This window comes from Halichoerus grypus, chromosome 3 (assembly GCF_964656455.1).
Source record: "Halichoerus grypus chromosome 3, mHalGry1.hap1.1, whole genome shotgun sequence".
Classification (NCBI taxonomy): domain Eukaryota; kingdom Metazoa; phylum Chordata; class Mammalia; order Carnivora; family Phocidae; genus Halichoerus; species Halichoerus grypus.
In genome coordinates, this window is record NC_135714.1 from 161,096,057 (window position 1) to 161,117,305 (window position 21,249).

The 21,249-nt window shown below is 59.5% G+C and overlaps 2 protein-coding genes across 11 annotated transcripts in view; both read right to left on the reverse strand.

Annotated features, from left to right (window-relative positions):
- DMTN (dematin actin binding protein) overlaps positions 1–12,508 on the reverse strand; it is a 28,125-nt gene extending 15,617 nt beyond the window's left edge. For 3 of the 7 annotated variants that reach the window (XM_036075195.2, XM_078069530.1, XM_036075192.2), the window contains exon 1: positions 6,671–6,816. The gene's annotated coding sequence lies outside the window, so the exon portion shown is untranslated. Of the gene's footprint in view, positions 1–3,057; positions 3,080–4,516; positions 4,694–4,855; positions 4,999–6,670; positions 6,817–12,364 lie in introns of those variants that run through there. The other 4 variants (XM_036075186.2, XM_036075187.2, XM_036075188.2 and 1 more) reach the window with 4 other exon arrangements.
- Positions 12,509–13,186: 678 nt separating this feature from the next.
- FGF17 (fibroblast growth factor 17) lies at positions 13,187–16,243 on the reverse strand. Of its 4 annotated transcripts, none has more exons than XM_036075204.2 (4): positions 16,148–16,243; positions 15,136–15,280; positions 14,813–14,919; positions 13,187–13,758 (listed from the first exon to the last, which is right to left on the reverse strand). In XM_036075204.2, the coding sequence occupies exons 1-4, from the start codon at positions 16,163–16,165 to the stop codon at positions 13,465–13,467; spliced, it is 564 nt and encodes a 187-aa protein (XP_035931097.1). In that variant the 5' UTR covers positions 16,166–16,243; the 3' UTR covers positions 13,187–13,464. The 4 variants fall into 4 exon arrangements, with proteins under 4 accessions (XP_035931097.1, XP_035931096.1, XP_035931100.1 ...); XM_036075203.2 differs by having other exon boundaries at positions 15,136–15,313; positions 16,148–16,182; XM_036075207.2 differs by having other exon boundaries at positions 15,978–16,168.
- Between the last annotated feature and the right edge of the window lie 5,006 nt (positions 16,244–21,249).

Below are 21,249 nucleotides of genomic sequence, written 5' to 3' on the forward strand. Positions count from 1 at the left end.
AGTCATGAAGCCAAGAGTCTGTGGCCAGAGGAGGGAAGTGCTAGAGGGAGTATGGCTTTCCATGTCAGTGGCCTCCAGGAGCATTTCCAGAGGAAAAGTGAGGCCTCCTTGTCAGGGCAGGCCTGGCTAGGACACAGGCAGGGGAGTGGGACAGAAGGGCCAGAGGGGGTTGGAGAGTGGCTTTAGAGGAGGCCAGATTGGCTGAAGGTGTTTTTTTTTTTAATATATATATTTTTTTAAAGATTTTATTTATTTATTTGAGAGAGACAGAGATAGAGCAGGAGCAGCGAGGAGGGGGAGAAGCAGGCTTCCCGCGGAGCAGGGATCCTGATGCGGGACTCGATCCCAGGACCCTGGGATCATGACCTGAGCCGAAGGCAGACGCTTAGCCGATTGAGGCACCCAGGTGTCCCTGGCTGAAGGTGTTTAAGGAAAGGGGAGACTGGAACTCCTTTGTAGGCACTGGGGAGGGAAGAGTGGAGAGGATATAGGGTCCCTGCAGGGGGCAGGATGCGGTCCAGGCCCAAGTGGAGGGCTGGCTTTGGAAGGAAAACTTGGGCTTCCCTGAAGGACAGGAAAGGGAAAGTTGGTATCCACAACACAGGGTCCTGTAGCCTGGGCCAGACCCTTATTTTCCCAGGAAAAGTGACAGGGAAGGCCATATGCAGATCTTAAGGTTGGTGGGACAGAGGCTGAAGAGAGTAGAAAAGGAATGGTGGGGAGTGAGGATGGCTGAGCCACCAGGGAGAAGAGAGTTTCAATGTGTTCTGGAGCCTCAGGCTGAGCCTGGTGGTGGCCTTGGCACCCTCCCCTTGAACACCAGTGTGTGTGTGGGGAGGGCGGGCGGGGGGTACTGAATGGGGCGATGACTGTATATCAGAGAGGTACTCGCCCAGGCAAGGAGGGAGGGGAAGGGTCCACGATGAGCCAAGTCACAGCGGGGCACAATCATGCCCTGAACCCACACTCACATGTGCACCAACACTGCCTTCAGGCATGGCCACTCAGAAATGTGATCTGAAATAATGATGTCTCTGCTCTGTTCCCCAGACCCTTCCTATCCAGGGCGGTCTGCAAGCCCGTGCCCGTCCCCTGGGCTGGGTCTCCCCGCTGAGCCTCAGCGTCTCCCTTCCCTGGGGCCACACTCCACCAGGGCCGGCTCACGCCAGCCAGCTGATCGCTTACCTTCCAGGGCACGGCATTTTAATTTGGGGCTCGCCTTAAGAAGTGAAGGTCTTACTGGTGAAATTTTAAGGAAAAATGTGTGGGGTGGAGTGTCCTCTCTCTGTCTCTCAGGAGGGAGAAGGAGAGAGGAAGGAGAGGGGGAGGGAAAGAGGGTTTTCTTGGCTTCTCTCAAATCCCAGCATGCAGGCAACTGCTTACTCCCCCCATGAGCGGCCCCCTCCCCCAAAGCTCCTTCCCTCTCAAGTCAACACCCACCGTCCCCCTCCCCCAGTCCTGACCCTCTCTCCCCTCTGGACACACCCGGCCGTGTCACACAGGCACAATGCGCTGCCCCCATCCCAGCAGCCTCCGGTGGACAGAGACCAAGAGGGCAGGCTACAGCAGGAAGGGAGGGCGGGATGGAAGGAAAGGGAAAGAAAGGCGGTGGAGGCAGGCAAGCCCAGGTGGTGGAGAGGACCTCCCAGCTGCTCACTCCCTTGGGATGGGGGTGCTCCTCACTCGTCCATCTGTGCCCCACCCTCCCGGGGCGCAGCCGCGCCTTATCAGGGGCCACCAGCCCAGCCCCGCCTCTCGCGGCCCGCCTGGCATCTGCCTCTCCGCAGCGACCAGAACCTCTGGGCTTCGGGCTGGGGGGTGATAAACCCCGAGCGCCCATCCCAACTGGCTCCTCCCTGGACGGGGAAACGAAGAAGGCTCAAGGGGCAGAACCACAGCTGGGGGCCTCCCGTCCTAAGTCCTAAGCCAACCAGCGCTCACGCTGGGCCAGCCACTGTGCCAGGGACGTGCACGCATCCCCTCTGCCCTTCACGCAGGCAGCGCCCTCCCCATTTAGAGATGAGGAACTACAGCGGAGAGGTGGACATGCCAATGGCCACCCAAATAGAAGTCAGGCTGGAATTCCTACCCAGACCCGTCTCAGGTCAAAGCCAATGGACACTTCTCAGTGGGTCCCCGAAGATCCCACTTCCATCTGAACTTGGGCCTTGGGGCTAACCTTACATGGTGGAGCCACCCAGATTCCTGCTCCCCGGCCTCGCCTGTGGACAAGGAGCCGGGAGGTTTCGTGCCCCTGGGCAGGGTCAGGCCAGGCTGGCCGCTGGTGGTGCAGACAGTAAGCGAGTTGTGAAATGAGGCAAACGAGCTGTCCAAGTGGGCTGAGGTCAGGGTGGGCAGGAACTTTGCCCCTCTCCCTTTTCTCTAGTTTCACTCACAGTGGGACCACCTGCCTTGCCCCCTCCCTGCTCCTTCTCCACTCTTTCTGCTTTCCATTCCCCTTTTCTTCTCTTTCTTCATCTTTCCTCCCTCGGCTCTGTTTCCCTTTCACACTGTCCTGCTCCCGGCCCCACCCCCACAGTTACTGTGGCAACAATTCAATGCCAGAAATAAAGGCAGGATCCAGCTAGGTCACCAGTTCCCAAAACAGCATCCCATCCCAGGGTGGAGTGGGGAAGGGCGGGCAGGGGCAGACCAGCAGCAGCAGGGGAGGCCCGAGGGGGTGTGTGTGTGTGTGTGTGTGTAGAGGGCACCCACGTTTGCCCCAAAAGGGCGTGCGAGAGCAGGGGAGGGCTCCTAGCTTGGGGCCGGGGTTTGTGGAGCACCCCCAAAGCCTGTACCCTCTCTCCCCTTTTCTCCTTTCCTCCTCCCCATCCCCATTTTTAAAGCCCTGCTCCATCTGCTAGGACGAGGGTTGGGGTTCTTCTAATACCAGCACTATATAGCACCCTCTCACGCTCTGATGGAGCCCCAGGCAGGGGCAGGTGGGCCCCCGAATCTGGGTCCCGGTCTGAGAACCCCCCTGCTCAAGGCCCTGCCTGGTCTTTATCCCTGATGGCAGCAGGCCTGGGCCCAGGCACCCCCTTCCATTCCTCCTACCTCACACAAATATGCATCTTTTCATCCAGTTTCTCCTAGATCACTCTCGGGTCTCTGTAGCCTTTCTCTCTGCCTTCCCTCCGAAGAGGCCTCTCTTTCTGAGCTCCCCCCAACCCCTCAGGCTCGCGTGGTCCTCAGCATGTTCCTGCTCTGGCCTCTATTTATAGCCGGTCCGGCTGGTTCGTTGTGGTGTCACTTACACAAGCTGGATTGAGAGGGAAGACACAAGGGTCTTGTGTCCCAAATTCAGCTTCTCAATTCTGGGGATATCACTATTCTGGTGTCCACACACACACACACACACACACACACACACGTGAGCTCCAAAAGAGGAATCCCTACAGACCTGCACTACGAGGTGGACAGTATGACTCAGTGTTCAGCAGATGGAGGGCCAGCAGCACGGCGGCTCACACGCGGACGCAGCTCCACACTGTGTGGACTTCACCCACACACGCAGGAGCCCACACTGAAACACAGTTGCAGAACCCATGCACCCTGCTTGCAAGATCACGCCCCCGCTCTCCCGGCAGGGCCCCCCACAGTGACACACGGTGCCACTGACACCCCCTCACCCCCACGCACGGAGCCTCCCCGGGAGCCGTTCTCCATGCGCACAATCACCCGCGTCACGTGCTGACACCCCCTCTCTAAGCTGTGCACGTGTACCGGAACACAGTGCCCCCCATTTACCCATTCCCCGGCAGCATTCCTGCTCCCCCCGTTCCCGAGGCCTGACTGCCTTCCTTCTCTTACACCTGCCCCTGCTCCCCTGACTCTCAAACCCTGGCAACACTGGCCCCCGGGAGGGAAACACCAGGCGCATCTGCCCAGGAAGGGGCATAACTAGCAAAAGGGTGCCTCTGGATCCTTCGGGGCCTGAAAGTCTGCTCAGCCCCAGCCCCTTCAAGCACTCCGGCAGGGGCCAGGAGTGAGCAGGGGTCAGGCCTGCGGCCACGCCCTGCCACCCAACCTCAGTCTGCGTTAGGCTCTCACCGCAGCCTGGCCAGCCAAGGGCGAGAAAGGGGCTCCCCAGGTACCTCCCCACAGGGAGCGCACCCATCCCCACCAGCATTCAGGTGTCTGTGTGTCCGGCTCCCCTCTCAAGATCTCTGGCACACTGGGAGGGAGACTGGCAACCCCTTCCTCTCTCCTCCCTACGCGCTCCCTGTTATTCAGCAAAGAAAGAACAGCTCCCCTGCCCACCCCTGTCCCCCTCATCCCATCGCTTGGACTTCTGCCCAGCACAGCTAGGTGAAGGGGGTACTGGGTGACAGTATAAAACACCCCGACCCTCTTTCTCAAATCAGGTTGAGATCAAACCCAGCTAGTCCCAGGGTCTGGCCACGCACGACCATTCTCCCACTGAACAGGGGCCACAGCTGACCCCCTCCCCGGAGGATCCCAGAGCCCAAAGTGCCCACAGAGGGGAAGAGAGGTGGGAGACCTTGCCACCTACCTCTTCCCAGACAGTGGGGCCCAGACGCTCTGAGGCCCCAAGGCCGGGGTGGGCAGGCGCCGGCCCGGGTCCCAGGGCTGCCGCTTTTTCTCAAGAGCCAAGGTAATAGGCGTCTCTTCCAGGAACCCAGCCGTGCTTTCCCACAGCACAAATAACAGGAAAAACGCCGGCTTGGGGTAGGTGGGTGGGTGGGTGGGGGGAGGTGGCACAGGAGGGGACCTACGCTCTGGGCCCCCACCCCCTCGTCCCCACCCTGCTTCTCCACGAGCTGGCGCTTGGAGCCTGCGTCTGGCGGGGCGGGCCCTGCCCCCTCCCTCCCCCCTCCCTGAACCTCCCCACCTCCAGCTGATAGCGTGTGGCCGGCCCGAGGGCGTGCTTCTGTGTCTGTGTGTGTCTGTCTGCTCTTCCACCTCGATCACTCGCTGCAGCTCAATCCGTCTCAAACAAGAGGAGCATTAAGCCGGCATCATGACGAAGCGGAATCGGAAGCAGACTCGGCGAGCTGCTGGCCTTTTTCCCTCTCCCATGGCCCCAACCCTGTAACACTCATGCTCGCTCACACGCACACATACACACACACAGCCCCTCAAGCCTCCGCAGAAACAGCCGGGGTTTGAGTCGGGGTGGAGGCAAAAGGGGGCTCTACTGATAACCGAGGGGTGACAACACCTGGCTCCTCCCAGCACCTGCATCTCCTACTCACCACCTAAAAGCAGCAACGCAGGCCTCTGGGGGCCCTGCCTCCCTGGGGTGCTAAAGGGCACAGATGCTCAGGGGCAGGGAGAGGGCAAAATGCCAGAATTGGTCACCCAAGGAAGGATTCACCCCCTCCTGGGGAGGCCTGAATGGGAGGATCTGAGAAACCCGGTCCTTAGCACGGGAGACTGGGCTTGTCCTTTGGTACCCTGGATCCCCCGGGAACTGTGAGAAGGACCCCGTCTTTCACCAGGGCAGCTGCATCAGAAGGCAATTTCCTGCCAGGTGATGCCAAGGTCCCAGCACAGAACTACAGGATGTGCCTTCCCTGAATGGGAAAACCCTCACCACTCCAGGACCCTGCCATTGGCCCATTGGTTCTCTCTGAGCTCAGCGCAGAGCCTGGTTCGTTTGTGACCCCTGGGGGGCAGGGGAGGGAGCCCAGCCGGCTGACCCTGGCCGTGGCCCCAGTCTCCTTCCACCTCACAGCAGACTTGCCTACCTAGGCAGCCCTTGTTGTTGCCCTGGTAACTGCTGCCCACAGCCGGTCAGCTGATGGTATGAGCTGTCCTTGGGGAAATCTAGAATGTGGGGAGGGGGCTCTGGGGAATCCAAATGGAAAATCACAGGGGAAGGGTCTTGAGGGGGAGAGGTGAGAGTGTGCCTTGGACCTCTTTCTCAAAGAAAAGAGGGCAGGAGGGCACAGATAGGGACAGGAATGGAGGGATGTCTGGGGTAGTGGAAGACAGAGAAGAATGAATTCTGAAGGATGGGCTCCAGCGAGAAAGGAGAAATGAAGAAGGCAGGCAGCTGAGTGGCTGAGGAAGAGTAGAAAGAATTCAGGCTTAGCTGCTGGGGACTGGCTGGGGAGAGGGCCCGGTAGGAAGGAACCAGAAAGCCTGGGGGTGGGGGAAGAAACCTTTAACTAGGAAAAAAAGGTCAGGACATGATGCAGGAGGGGGTGTACTTTTGATGTGGCAGGAGGGGCCACAGCTTTGGAGGAGGGGGACCCAGGCCTTTCTGGGAAACCAGCCCTGGTCTCTGCTTTCCTCCCTGCAAGCCCACCCTCACTGCCCGGGCCCCGCCGGCTCGGCTATGCGCAGCCTCCCGCCAGCCTTCCGGCACACCGAGCACCAGGTGCTTTTCCACCGCAGCCCGTTAGGGCCCCTGATTTTCCCACTTGCCACCGCCCCCCCAGACCCCACCCCAGGAGTTTTGTCTTCCGGTGCAAGGGTGACCAGAGGTCGGGTTGGAATGAGCTGTTGAGGGGAAGGACAGCTGTGGACAGGGGCCTGGAATGAGGTGGCTCATGAGGAATGGGTAGGAGTCTCTGGGTCGGGAGGAGGGGAACATTCTCCTCTGCGAAACAAGCACGTCGTCGTCGGACGGAGTGGGGGAAGCCAGGGGAAAGGGCAGGGGGAGGGGGAGGGGGAGGGGGAAGGGAGGGCTCTCCGGTACCTTCAGGGGCCTGGGGCGTGGGGCAGGAGCCCGGCAGCTTCCTCGGTGACATACACCTCCATCCCTCGGCGCATCTCCTCTCCGCCTCCCGTTGCCAAGACAACCTGCCGGCTCAGCCGCGGCGGCAGCAGGGAGGGGGGAGGAGGCGGCTGTGGCTCCCACTGCCTCTTCAGGGATGGAGGGAGGCAGCCTCAGGTCTGCTCGGTGCTGGGGTGGGGGTGGGGGAGCTGCAGGGGCCAGGGCTCCCCCTGAGTCTCCCCTACCCCCTTCCATGAGGCTCTGGGGTTGGCTCCCGGGGCGGCCTCAGGACAGCCCTAACTTAGGGCCAGAGAGCAGGACGGCCTTGCAGACGGAGGCAGCACTGGGCAGTGTCCCCCATTCCAGAAAGCTTGGTGTGCAGTAGGGGAAGAGCGATAGGAACGGGGAGGGATGACCTCTGTTGAAGGGTCAGAGGGTGGCTTTCAGCAGGAAGGGAAGGCCCTGAGCATGGCTGGGGTGGACACGGGGTTGGGGGCCCAGAAGTCTGCCCCCCCACCTGACCTCAGCTGTCTCTGAGCACCTCCTCCTAGTCCTGAACCTTCTCATTCCCCTTGACCAAGAGGAGAGTCTTCCAATCCTGCAAAAGCCCATTCCCACTGCCCCCCACTCTAGAGGAATGTCCTTCCACGGGGTGGGAGAGCCACCTTGTGCAGGAAGAGTCTGCCACCAGCCCACCCTGGAACCAAGGCGACTGCAGAGTGCAGAGTTAGGGCTCCCTCTGTCGGCCTGAAGCATGGTAGCTGTCAAGGTCATTCCTTACTGAGAGGGATCCTGGGGGGTGTGTGTGTGTGTACGCGCGTGTGCGTGTGTGTCGGTGCCCACGGCGAGGGCACAACCAGGCCAGGAGACCCTTCTCTCACCTGCCATGCTCCACCTCTACTTCCCCTCTGGTCTTGCCTGACAGTGAGACTTGCTCTGCCCACCAGCCCCTTCCCCCTGAGAAGGCCCCAGACTCCTCAGGGCCGGTGGACCATCCTCCGCCGTCGCTTGCCTGCCTCCCCTTCAGCCTGGGATGAGAGGGAGGCAAAAAGTTTCCCCCAGAAGCAGGCAACACTGAACACCAGTGCCTGTTGTCCAGGCCCCAGGGTAGGCTTCCTGGGCACCGCTTGGCCATACCCAGCTGCTGAGGGGACTAACGTACCTGTAAGCTCAGAAGTGCCTTGAGGCCTTGAGGATGGCCCCTTGCGTCCACAATAGGGGCTGGAGCTCCTGCCCCTCTCAGGCAGGCAGTCCCGGGCCCCACACACCTAGTTCTTGGCTCCTTTCTGCAGCAAGATCACTGGTGCCAGATGTCCTGACTGGACTCTGGCCCCACCGCCAGCCCCCTCCGCAAGGCCTGTGCAATGGGCTTCTCTTCTCTTGGTCTCACTCCATTGCCCCTCGCCCCGCCCCATGCACCAACCTGCTGGGACTGGGAGCACCAGGGACTCTCCCCCTATGCCTGGGCCGTCTAAACATTAACTCCTGGGGAGGGTGACTAAGGGTACCTAGGCACCTAAGGAGAAGGGAAAGGTGACAACTGGGCCACAGGAATAAAAGGAAGGATGAGGGCCTAGAAGTGACCCTTTCTCAAGAGTTTAGAAGTCACGTACCCCTCCCCCCACCTCTGTACACTGGACCCTCTGTCTTGGGGACCCTAGAGCCTCAGCCCCCAGCATGCTGCCACAAGACCAGCCTCTCCCCCAGACCCCAACCCACAACTGCATGATCACTCTCCTTCTCAAAGCTCCTGCTACCACAAAACTTTCCCTAGTGTGGCCCAATCTTTTCCTGCCACTTCTCCAGGCAAACTTACAATTCTAGCCAAACCCATGGACTGCTCAACTTCCCCTGAACACGCCTCACATCTTCCTGCCTCAAAGCCTTTTTTCTCATGCTGTTTTCCCTCTTAGTATTTTCCCTTGCATGTCTTGTCTGCAGACTGGAATCCTGCTCATTCTTTTATTTGTTTAGAGGTGGGGGGAGGGGCAGAGGGAGAGAGAGAGAATCTCAAGCAGACTCCCCACTAAGCTTGGAGCCTGATGCGGATCTCAAGACCCTGAGATCATGACCTGAGCTGAAATCAAGAATCGGACACTTAACCAACTGAGCCACCCAAGCGCCCCTGAAATCCTGCTCATCCTTAAAGATCATGCAAACCCCAGCCTTTCCCAATGCTCTGGCCCCATGTACTCTCCCATCCCGGAACCCACCATGCCTGGCCGGAAGTGGAGAACATCCCACTCAGGTGATGAAGACAGGCAAGAATCTAGACTGTAATGCTCACTAGCTGCGACCACAGATGAGTTAATATCTCCGAGTCTGAGCTCGCCCACACATGCTATGGGAATAATCTTACCCCCTGAATAAGGGGTTATACATGAGTATTTCTCACATGCTGCCTGGCACATCTCTGGAGTTCTGTACACATTAGTGTCCTTATTTCCAATAGCTCCTATCTCCTTTTTTCCTCTTTTGGGATGTACCAAATGCCACTTTGCTATCTTCTTAGGTGTGAGAGAGAGATTTCCAAAAGTCCTTAAGTTTCAAGTGTCTGGAGATCTTGACAGGGGATGATACAATATCTTGTCCGTCTTTTTTGTTAACTGAAGGGCTAGCACAGTGCTTGTATGTTGTAGGGAATAAATAAGTCTGTGGATTAAGTGCTTAGGACCCATCCCTGTCCAAGTCCACCTAAGGATGAAGGATGGAGGCAGGATTCTCGTTCTCATTCTGCCTCCATCTCGAGGGACTGCAGGGTGCTGGGCCAAGGACTTCTTTCTGGACCTTCAGTTGGTTTAATTCCCTCAATAAATACTTACTCTGTGTAACGTCCTGTGCTGGGTACTATGGGGGAGGCAAAGACGGACTACTTCTACATCTGAGGCACTTGCTTTGTAGCACAACCATCCCACAAACACGAATAAGTACAGTGATGTGTGCATAAGGCAAGGGCAAGTGGGTGGCCAGAGAGCCCCAGGGCACCAGAGATGACCGCTAGCCCAAGAGAGGAGGCAAGTCTACAGAGCAGAGGAGACAGCAGCGGTCTGGGCGTGTGAGCGTTCTGGAGGAAGGCGTGCTGGACAGTAGGAACCTCACAATCAAAGATGGGCACAGGGTGCTGGCCGGACGGCAAGGGCTGCTGTTTTGCCAGAGCTCCTGGAGGGGACTTGTAGGGACAGGGCTGGGAAGGAAGGCTGGGCGGGATTGTACAGGAGCTAAGGAGTCCACTGGTGATCCCATAACGCGGGCAGAGCTGTGGGTTAGGGTGGGGTAGGGTGAGCGAACCGTGTGATGTCCTGGAGGGGGTAGGGGTGTCGGGAGGCAGAGACATGACTTGGAAAGCTACTGTACTAACTGAGACAGACCTCAGCGAGGTCTGGCAGCGGTGCAGAGTTTCTGAGTGTGGGAGAGAAAGCAGTGGTGTGCAAGGGGGTGACAGCTGACGTGCTGCATTGCTAGGAGAGACTCAGCAGGAAGAACAAGGCGAGAAGAGAAAGGCAGAAATCTTAGGGAATGTTTCTATGAAGAGGAGCCAGGGAAGAGAAGGGTCCCAGCAACAGAGAATGAAGAGGTAGGACAGAGCTTCAAAAAGGGGTGGTCCTTCATGGAGTCCAGGGCTGTGAGGCTGGGGACGCCCAGGTCTGAAGCCAGGGAGCTCACTGGCCACTGAAGTATGAGGGACAGGGCTCAGTAGAGTGACTTTAATAGAAGCCACCTTGCAGGGACTAGAAAGTGAGTGGATTTCCCCCTCTGCCTCATCTGGCTGTTGGAGGACAGGACAGCGGAGGGGAGATCAATATGCAGGCTATTCTTAGCTGGAGGTCTTGGTAATCCTAACCAGCACAGGATCTGAGACACCTGCTGCCGCCTCCCTCCACTTTGTCACATCCTCCCGGAAATGGATGCGCTCATCTTGCCCCAAGTCTTCCCCCACGGTGTCCACCCCCATCTGCACACTTGCTTAGAACCTTCCGGCACACAGAGGCAGCCAGGGTTGCTGCAGCCAGCTGCGGAGTGGTCTGAGGTTCTCAAGGAAGCCTTCTCCCTCCCCCACCCATGTTAAATCCCTTGAGACCCCATTTTCAGAGATCCATTCCTTTGGCCTCTTCCTTTCAGCATCTTTGAAATCAGCCCCAGTTTAGGCGAATGAACTGAACAGACTTCCCCAGACTATGAAGAGACCCGCTGGGTATGGAGCCTGGACTTGGCAGAGGCACGAAAAGGTGTGGTAAGGTTCAGAGAGCCAAGCCAGAGACCCAAGGCCACCAGCAGGCGTCAGACGTGCCAGGCTCGGGGCTCGGGGCGGGGCAAGGCACTCTGAGATGGCACAGGCCTCCGAGGCCGCCTTCCTCCCTCACCCTGCCCACTCTCAGTCCCTCCTCACCAGGTCTCACCTCAGAAAGCAAGAAAGGAAACAGTGAGGGCTTTCTGGAGCCGGCCCCCAGAGGCCTGTCTGTGCTGGGGAGGTCAAAGAGAGGGAGGGAGGGGCGGGAGAAAGGCGGAGAAGAAAGCAGAGGCAAGACAAAGGGCCCCGTCCACCTTTGAAGCTGTCTCTAACCCAGCCAGGGATGGTGGGGTGGGTCTGAGAGCCCGGCTGGGGGGAGGCAGTCTAGAGTTTTAAAGAATGTCTTAAATTCCTGCGGGAATCAGCAGGATTGTAAGAGCCCCCCTCCCCAACACACCTCCTTCCCAGTCTCCTACCCCTGCCCCCCAAGTCCAGACCTCCACACCTGGGGGCCCCAACCCTTTGTCCTCAGGTAATTGCTGGGCGGTGCCCCTGTGTTTAAAATCCCATTGAACTCACCAGTTATCAGCTGTGGCTCCGGACCACCCTCCCTACCCCCCAACCCCCAGAAAACGACCCCCAACACATCTCCTGCAGTCTTCACCAGGATTAAGGCTCTTTGTGATGGGGCGGGGGCAACCTGGTGCAAAGCAATTATGACAAGCTGGGGGAGAATGTCCTGGGGCCTGGGGGACCTCCCTCTTGGCTCTGCCTTCTAAATTGCTCAGAGTTGGGGGTGTCAGACTGCTCCAGTCCTCACCAAAGGAGAGGCGAGGGATCCCCAACCTCCACCGACTTGGGACGGCTGCTTCACCCACCTCCCATTTTGACTAAACCAGGCTCCTCCCCAACTTCCCAATCGGTCCTTATTTTTAGGCCATTCTTGGGAAAAGTGGGGAGAAGGGAGGTCTATTCATCCTTTTTCCTCTCTCTCCATAATACTTCCCTCCAACAGCTTCCCAGAAAGCAGAGGAAAGGGAAACTGAGGCTGGGGGTCCAACAACAGAAGAGCGGGCTTGGGCGGGGAGCCCTGCTAAGAAGGGCTTTCCCCTCAACAAGATTAAAAGCCAGCGCAGAGGAGGAAAGAGGCGGCTTTTATGGCCTCTTAGTTCCACTCCCCAAAAGCACACCTGGAGGCGTCTGGGAAAGCCCACCCGAGAAGCCCGGGCGGGGGAGGGGGGCGCCGGTCCCCTCCGCCCGCCGCGGCTCCCCCTCCCCCTGGGCCGCGCGGCTGGGCCCGCCGCCTCTAATTGCGACTTCCCCTCAGGTGTGGCCCCCGCCCCCGCCCCCCGCGGGGACCTGGGGAACAAGAGGACGCATTCTCGCCCTCACTCCCCCTTCCGCTCGGCCGAGCCCTCCTCCCCCATCCCCCTGCCCCCCCTCCTCACCGGAAAACGGCAATCTGGCTACCGGCGAGGAGGCTGCGGCGTCCGCGGGCCGCCCGGGCGCCGTGCCGGGCTCTCGGGCCTGCTGCCCCGGCCCCGGCCCCGGCCCCGGCCCCGGCCCCGGCGGCTCGCCCGCCCAAGGGTTTGGGTTTGCTTCGCCCCAACAGGTAGCACGGGACGCGCTGTGCCAGCCAGGAAACCGGAGCCCGCGCGGAGGGAGGGGCGCGCTCGCCGGTCCCGGGGCCTGGGCACGCCCCGGGCCGCCAGCCTCGCGCCGGGCGGAGGTGCGGGGCCTTTCCGGGGCCACCCACGCCCCGCTTCCCCTGCGGGCGGCGCTGCCCCCCGCGCCCCGAGCGCCGCCCCATCCACCTGCCGGGCCACGCCCGGCCCCGGGCCACTGGGCTCCCACGGCTCGCCCGGGCTCTGCTCCGCGCCTCTCGGAGAGGCAAGTTTGTTACCCCGCAGTTTGGGAGTTGGATTGTCCACCCCGCCTTCAGATAACCCGTTTGCAGGAAAATGGTTTTATTCTGGGGCTCGAAATTGGGGATGGGGGTGCAGGCCTGGGTAGTGGAATGTGAAGAATGGCCATCCCTCTTTTTTTTTTTTTTTCCCCTCCCTTTTTCTTTTTTCCTGTAACAAACACAAAAGTCCCTTCCTACAGTCTGGCCAGGAGGAATTTGGAGGCTGGAAGTAGACTGAGGAAGTCTCCGCAAGCAGAGTTCCTGACAGTGTCTGCAAGGCCTTGAATCTGCTGCCCTTTCCACCTGTTTCAGGGAGCCTGCATCTAGGGGAACACTACAGTTCCCCGCCTGGGGGTCTGGTCTGCCCCACCCCCACCCCCACCCCCGGGGCCTATTCCAGTGCGGGGGGGGGGGGTGGGGGCGGGGGGGGGTGGGGAGGTGTCTGGGGCGGCTGCCCTGAGGCCCCAGCCCTGGTTTGTGGCAGTCCCGCCCCTTTCCGGCTGGAGGCTCTGACGCTTGGTGGTCCTCAGGGTCCTCCTTGGGGGCTCTGGTTCCCCTCCCTCCACCCCAGCCCAGTCTTGGGATCAGGAAGGGAAGGGGATGGGAAGGCTGGTGAGGGGCGGCTGCCCCCAGTGTCCCTGACTACGTCAGGGGCTGTGGCCTCCGTGTGCGCTTGGTCCGGCGGGTGGGGGCTGAGCCCACGAACTCGAACTGCTTCTGCCTCTCGGCGTGGTTGGGGAAGGGCAGCTGGCCCTGGTAGAGGCGCTTGATGAAGTGAGCCTCTCGTTGGTTCTGGCGGCTGCGAGAAGCCTGGCGGGGCCGGCCCTGCCTCGTGAAGGCCATGAACCATCCCTCGTGCCGGGCATTCTGGAAGGCCGTGTAGTTGTTCTCCAGCACAATCTCGGTGAACACACAGTCTTTGCTCTTCCCGCTGGGCTGCGGAGGGAAGGAGGGAGAGGAGGGGAGTTTGCCCACCCAACCTGTCTGGCTTGTCAGCCTTTTGGGCCTATTTTGTAGGACAAAGGAGGGAGTGATGGGGGCTGCGTGCCCAAGGACTTCTGCCTGGTGAGGTGAGACGGGTGCCCGTTGGAGAGGCAAAAGTGGGAGAAAGGAACAAGTTTTGCTGGGAGTCAGATCTGAACTTAAACACAGGCTTGTCATTTGCAAGTTGTACACCTTGAGAACGGTGTTTAGCCATGCTGAGCCTGTTTCCCCAGACGTGGCATAAAGATCCAGATTATTCTGCAGTGCGTACTCAGTGGGTACTCAGCACATGAGAACACTCCTCAGTGTGGGCGAATGGTAACTGCTGGGTGGAGGAAAAGGAGGCAACAGCCTCTGATGAAAAGAAGGGGCAAATGTTTATAGAATAAAGACAATGTCAGGAGCCACACAGCCACCCATTTGACCTTATCCATAGCCTTGACCCTATGCCCATTTTTATAGACGAGAAGCCTGACGCTTGACTAAAATCAGCAAATATTTGGTGAGAACAGCCAGAATCAGAAGCCAGGATTGACAAATGCTAAAGGAAATGGAACTCTCCCTACGCAACAGTGCTGGGCCTGCCATTGTGGAGAGGTTACACTAGGAGGCAGTTTCGTAGGCAGTGTGCATCTTCCTGGAGGGATTCTGGGGACCCCACTGACCTTGGGGGAGCTTGTGGCCGTGTATGAGTGCCCACTCTCAGCCCTGATCAGCACTTAACCCTCAACATGAAGGCTGCAATCTCATGTAGGTGCTAAAATCCTGACTGATTGATGTTGGGACATAGCCCGGAAATCAGCCGAAGAGACTTATGGATCACTAAGTGTTCTGAGGGCTTCTAGACCCACAGAGACTCATTTAAATGGAGAAACCAGAGAGTGGCTGAGTGTTGGGGTGTGAGTAGAAGTAGTCCTGGCTTGGGCCCAGTAGAGGGGAGTGGGGTGCTGTGGGGCAGGCAGTAAGACTGGTTCATTCATGCACTCGCCCTCCTTCCAGGTCTCACCTTTCCGACGAGCTTGCCCCTCTTGTTCATGCAGATGTATTTCTCACTCTCAGCACCCTTGATGCGCACGCGGCTTCCAAAGGTGTCCGTCTCCACTATGAGTTTGGCTGTGATGGGGGAGGGGGAGAAAGACTTCTGTCCATGGGGGTTCCCGGCTCAGGGGTGTGGCAGGGGGCCCCCCAACCAGCCTGACCTCCGAGCTTGGGCGGGGGGGCACCGGGAGGCTCTCACACTTGGGCCCCTGCCCTGGCACAGGATCTGGGGAGAGACCAGGTTAGGCAGGCCAGGGGCGTGAGTGGCCCGTGGCGAGGGCTGGGTCTCACCGAACTTGTTGCCGTCCTCCGCGGTGGCAGAGATGCGACGCCCGGTGACCTGCACGTGCTTGCCACTGGTCCGGCTGTAGAGCTGGTACTCGCGGATCTGCCGCCGGCTCAGCTGGTCGGTCATGGCGCCCTGGTCCCTCACGTACTGGTTAAAATTAGGAGACGGGTGATTCTCCCCCTTTGCGGTTACCAAGGGAAAAATAGTGTCAATTTGCTTTGGGTGACACCACCACTGGTCCATCCAGGGGAGCGGGGTGTGGAGGTGAGTGTGATGCGGGTGGGCCATTGGTCCTGGGAAGCAGAGGTGCAGGGCAAGGGGACATATGATCTTCCCAGGCCAGTGGGTGAGCCAGTCGTGACCTCTGGGCTCTCTATATGCCAGGCTTGGGGGACACCTGGTGATCTAGTGCCGACCTGGAATCGTGACTCTGGTTGCTAGAAGGAACCCAATTTCAGCGCGAACTGTGGAATCCCTAGCTCCTGCCCGCCTCCCCTGCCCCTGCCCCTGGGTGCTCAGGGCTCTCAGAGACTCCGGTCCCCGGTTCAGTGTTCCTCCCTCCTCTAGGGGTGAGGGAGGTGGAGGCCGCAGCAGGAAGAGGCGCTAGGGGTGGTGGCCCAGGGGCGCCCCCGGGAGGCGCCGGCCTGCCTGTGCCACAACGTAACAGGCTCGTGGCCAGTGGGGGCGATGTTGCAGCCTGCTGCCTGCTCCCTGGGTCCCACCGCGCGCGCTGCCAAGCCTGGCCGAGTACCGCCCCAGGCCCAGTCTCTCCTTACCTATCTGCAACACTGAGCGGGAGAAAAACAGACCACTTCCCGTCCTCCCTCTCCAGTAAGGTGCAAACCTGATGCCATTTCTCAGCGGCAGCTGCTGGTGACAGCTTCAACCCTAGGCTCAAATGTTTCTCTCTCCACCTGATCGTGCTGGCCAGACTCTCTCTGCCCCAGACTTTCTCTGCCCCAGATCCCTAAGGCCACCTTTATCCCAGGCCCAGTCACAACCACCGAGACAGACCTGGACCCAGATCAGCATCTGTCAGAGGCCACTCTGTTGTAGAGGGAGGAGCCGGAGCCGGAAGGATCAGCTTTGAGGAAGGGGGCGGTGAGTGAGCGGCTCCAGGCTGACCCTGTAACCCGCTCAGGGTTAACCCTTCGTGTGTGTCACTGCTCATTTCCGACTCCAGCTCAGCCACTGGCCAGGAGTGCCGCCAGAACCCCCCCTGCCTATGAGAGCAGGGTCTGGAGACTCAGAGCAGCGAAGTGCGACCCGCACCCCACCCTGGAATTTGGGGTGGGGGCCTGCCTCCCTGCCAGGGGGTGGGGTCTGGCTGGCCCAGGACCCTCGGTGAGGTCCGGCCTGTCCCCAGCCCCCAGCCTCCTGGCCCAGGTTCAGGCCCTCCGCCCCTCTTGGCGGGCAGCCTTCTTCTGGCTGTCTGTTCCAGGTCAGGAGCAGAGAGGGCCCCCCTGAAGCCCCCTCCTCTCCTTGTCCCCCTTCAGGCCCTGCACAAAAGCAGCCCCACGCCCCCCCCCCCACAACCCCACAGCCCACAAGTCGCTCTCCCCGCGGGACCTGGCCTGTCCCTTTCATGTTCCCGCTGCAGGGGGACCTCCCCTTCCACTGCTGCAGACAGCTGCTTGTCAGACGGCCCCTCAAGCATGGCTATGGTCCGGCCTGCCGGCCCCCCCTCCAAGGGGGGTGAGGGGGCACTTCAAGGGGGAAAGGACAGCTTTGCCACCTTCCCTGAGTCCTGAATGGGGCCTCAGCCAGGCCATAAACGCCCCGGCCAGCCTCACCATTGTGCTAATTCCCCTTCCAGAACAGGTTGGGCCCACCCCCAGCCCCCTCCCGGCCAGGCTGGGGGCTTTCTTCTTGCTCTCCCTGGATGTGTGAAGCAAAAGGCCTGGAACGGGGGCTAGAGCAAAAGGGGGAAGGAAAGGGGGGGGAGTTGTCTCTCTCTCTCCCACCCCCCCACTGCTTCAAAGGCAGCCCCTTTCCCTCTCCCAGAGAAAAGGCATTTACCTTCAAAAAAAGTCCCCACTGGATATGAAGAGAAGCGGGCCTCTGGCCTGGGAAAGCCAAGCGATCTCTCCCCAGAGCGGTTCTGGACCAGTGCATTTTAATAGCTGCACTTTTATGGAGGATCACAAAAAGGGACCGAGCCTTGCACAGGGGGCTGAGGCTTGGGGTGGGGGGGTGTTCTTGGGGGGGGCTGACATAGGGTGGGGGGAGTGTGGAGATGCAAACCCTGAATCTTGTCCCAAAAAAACCTCTTTGGGCTTCACCTCATTGCCCTGTAGGTAAGGAGTCACCCCGCCCTGGCTGGGCATTCTGACTGTCCACGCAATCCCCCAGGACAGTGGCCCCCCAGGACATCCGTGTTGGGGGGCGTGGGGTAGTAAGTGGAACGCACAAGTGGTTTTGCATGGAAACCTGTGTTTTCAGGTACCTCCAAGTACAAGCCTCACCTGAGCCAGCACCTCTGCCCTCTACCTACCGCTCCAGACTCCATCCCTCAAGCCTGGGCTGCCCCATGCATTTAGCCTTGGGTGGGGGAGGAACACGTGTGGCAATAAGGAGAGAGAAACAGAGACTCCAGGACAAGTAGGGACAGGGAGGGTCATGGAGGGAGGACAGATAAAGACCTCAGTGAATCCCCAAATGTGCCTTAGCCCCTTCTACCCGCCTCCAAAGGCTGACACCAACCCCCCAACCTCAAAAACCATCTGTATCCAGGGGGAGACCAGAACCTGCCGAGAGGAGACTACCCCCCCCCAGCTGGGTGGGGTGGGGGGAGATGGGGAAAAGCTGGTGGGGGGGCGCCCGCCTACCTGAGTTTGACAGCAGAGAATCAGTAGCTGCAGGCACCTGTGTGGGAAGACAAGGCAGACCCTGGTGTGGGTGCCAGCCGTCAACCCAGGGCGAGCAACCAGGCACCCCCCCCAGCCCCTCCGTGTGGGGTCCCGGTAAGATTAGGTCTGCCCCAGGCTGGAAATGGCGACAAAACTTCAGTCCAGAGAGGGAGCACACTTACAGAGTGAGGTTGGGCAGCAGGCGGGTGGCTCCCATCGCCGGAGAGATTTCTTGGGGCGGTTGCCCCCCTGCCCCCAAACTCAGGAGCAGATATGGGCAGTCCCCAGGGGTAGAGTCCCAGAGAAGCCAAGGTCTCTTCAAGCCACAGGTTTTCAGGGGGGAGAGGAGGAGAGAGAGGGGAGGAGGAGGAGAGAGAAGGGAGGGGAGGAGGAGTGGGGGAGGAGGGCGTAATTGGGAGACTGAGGTGTGAGGTGTCCACCTTCCTGGCCAGTGAGGCGGCTAAGCAGCCACCGGCGGGGGCCGCCAGCCTCTTGCTGGGCTACCCGAGCACAGAGGATGGAGCTGCTGGATAAGGAGGCTGGCCCCTGTGGTCTCCCCCGTTTTTCCTGACCCTCAGACCTGGACTGGAGGGCCCCTCCTCCCCTCCCAGGGCCAGCTTCTCCTGCCCTCAGGTCCGGTGCCCCACCTCCCCAAGGGAGAGTGCAGGTATCATTCCGGGACAGGGGTTGCTGAGTCTGGCTCTGGGGGTGGAAATTCCCAGAAGCAGCCTTAAAAGGAGGAGCCTCCCTCCAGGGGGCAGGCGGTGGGCTTGGCTAGGAGCGCTCGCTTCCACTGCCTCTGTCACCCCTTGCTCCCCCTCTCTGCTGTCTGGCCACCGGGATGGAGGTGTTAAGGCTGTCCCAACTGGCAGCAAATAGTGGGTGCAACAGGTGGGGGCCAGGGATGGGGGAGAAGGTACCGCTGGGGCTGTGGAAGGACCCGTCTCAGAAAAGACAGACTCGGAGAAGAGCTGGTGCATTGGCACAAGCTACTTTTCTCTGGGCCTGGGCACTTTTCTCCTAGAAATGGGATGGTACCGCCTCAGGATGTCGGAGGACCAAATGAGATGACTGCACTGAGCAGACGCCAAAAGGTGTAATATGTTCTTGGGCCTCACCCATCATCCTCTCTGGGGCAGCAGCTGTCCCTAGGGCCTCCTCCCCGCGCCCACCAGCAGCTGCCTGGGATGAAGTGCCCACCAGCCTCTTCACATGACCTCTGGTCCCACCCTGCTCTGTACCGTGCCAGTATTACGCCATTCGACAGACAGGGAAACTGAGGCACACTGGTAGGTAGTTAGCTCAGAATGACCCAGCTAGTGAATGGTGGAACTAGGTTCCTAAAGTCCATGCTCTTTCTATTCCACATGGATCTCATCTGGAGACTTTCTGCTGTGTCCACGCCCTCCGGGCTGAGATATCCAAGGTCCCAGAAGCTGGTGACCAGGGACTCTAACTGTTCCTTCCCTACAGAATGTGGGTGATGGTGACTGTGGAAGCAGGCTCGTGCTTAGGGGGATCTCCGAGGGAAGCCCCCGCATCGGGAAGCAGAGCTCACACCTCAGCTCTGGGCTCTGAGGTCTAAGTGCCCCCAGGATGGAAAGAGAAGGGGAAATGCTGGGTGTGGATGTATTTACCTAAAGAGATGAGCAGGAGGGCGAAACTCTCACCTCCAGGCCTCCTTCTCACCTTCCTGAGCTAGATCAATCCACAAAGTTGTCTGCCACCCCTCCCCCCCAGACAAGCCCCAAGGCCACCTCCTGGCCACCTCCAGCGGTCCAGCTCCAGCACCTGGCTCCCAGCTCCGCCCACGGTGCCCCACGGGGGCTCAGGGTCCTGTTGAGCCTGACCTGGCCTGGGGAGTGCGGAGGTAGTCCTGTAACTGGGGGAGTCCAGGGTTGGAACCATACTGGAATCATACTGTCAAAAGTGGAAGGGCTCGGGGCGCCTGGGTGGCTCAGTCATTAAGCGTCTGCCTTCGGCTCAGGTCATGATCCCAGGGTCCTGGGATCGAGCCCCACATCGGGCTCCCTGCTCGGCAAAAAGCCTGCTTCTTCCTTTCCCACTCCCCCTGCTTGTGTTCCCTCTCTCGCTGTGTCTCTGTCAAATAAATAAATAAAATCTTAAAAAACAAAAAACCCCAAAAACCAGAAGGGCTCTTAGATTCTTCATTTGGTCCCTGAGGAGGCCCAGGGAGGGTCTCACAGCTAGTTAGTGAGTGGCATGACTTGGACAAGGCATCAGGTAACCAGACTCCCAGTCCAGTGCTCCTCATTTTCTGAGCATGCCCCAGCCTGTCCTGCTTCTCTGCTTTTGCCCAGGCTGATGCTCCTGATCATTTTCCACATTTGTTCCATTTGGGGCAGGATTTAAACTCTGCCTCTTCCGAGGAAATGCCTGAATCTCCCTCTCTGCTGTGGTTGGTGCTGGCTCTGGCTCCATTCTCCGGGGAGCCCACGACCTCACCCGCATCTCTGCCTGCTCCTAGCTCCCGGATAGGGTACTCAGGGCTACCTCCTGCCGCCCTCAATCCTGGGATGACAGGTAAGAGCAGACGCATGGAGGTAATTCAGAATTGGAATTGTGGGGTTGACTGGTGAGCTGGGAGATGGAATGAAATAAGGAGTCAGGTGTGGGGAGTGCCACCCAGCGCTGTCTGGGCCCCAGTTTTCTGAGCCTGAGTGCCTGGTTCCTATTGGTGGGGGAGGGGCCTGTTGTCACTGGCCAGCCCCCCAGCCAGGCCTGGGTCTCCATGGTAACAGATGCCAGCAGTCAAGCTTGGCCTTGGGGCTCAGCCAGGGGCCTGTGCCAGGGGGCTCTGGGGCATGGCTGGGTAGCCTGTTTCATGGTGCGACATCTGCTCATTGTCCCTTCCCATTGTGCACCCGCAGGCCTGGCTTTCTGACTCAGCTTGCTCCTTTACCCCTATGGGGAGGCCAGTGCTGGGCTCCAAGAGGGGAGGCAGCATGGAGAGTGTTCCATGGATTTTATCCCCATCCCCAGGCCCTGTCCTCCATGGGCTGTGTGATCTATGGCAAGTCCCTTCACTTCTCTGGTCTCAGCTTGCTAATTTGTAAAAAGGAAATGGCCATTATCGATGCTGTCAAAACTGCCACCATGGGTATCAACTGAGGTGGACACTCCCTGAAAAGTAGCAAGGACCAAAAGAATGGCGGCAAGGGGCCTAGACCCTAGACCTCTTATGTGGCCCAGACTCAGTTTACCTAAATTTTGCCCCACTCTCTCCCTTGACTAGAGGGAGCTGAG

Excerpts from the sequence above, each read along its gene's own strand:
- FGF17 (XM_036075203.2), bottom strand. Across the intron at positions 14,920-15,135 it reads GGAGGACGGCAACAAGTTCG|CCAAACTCATAGTGGAGACG; the intron begins GTGAGACCCAGC and ends CCCCCATCACAG. Across the intron at positions 13,759-14,812 it reads GGGGCAAGCTCGTCGGAAAG|CCCAGCGGGAAGAGCAAAGA; the intron begins GTGAGACCTGGA and ends TTCCCTCCGCAG.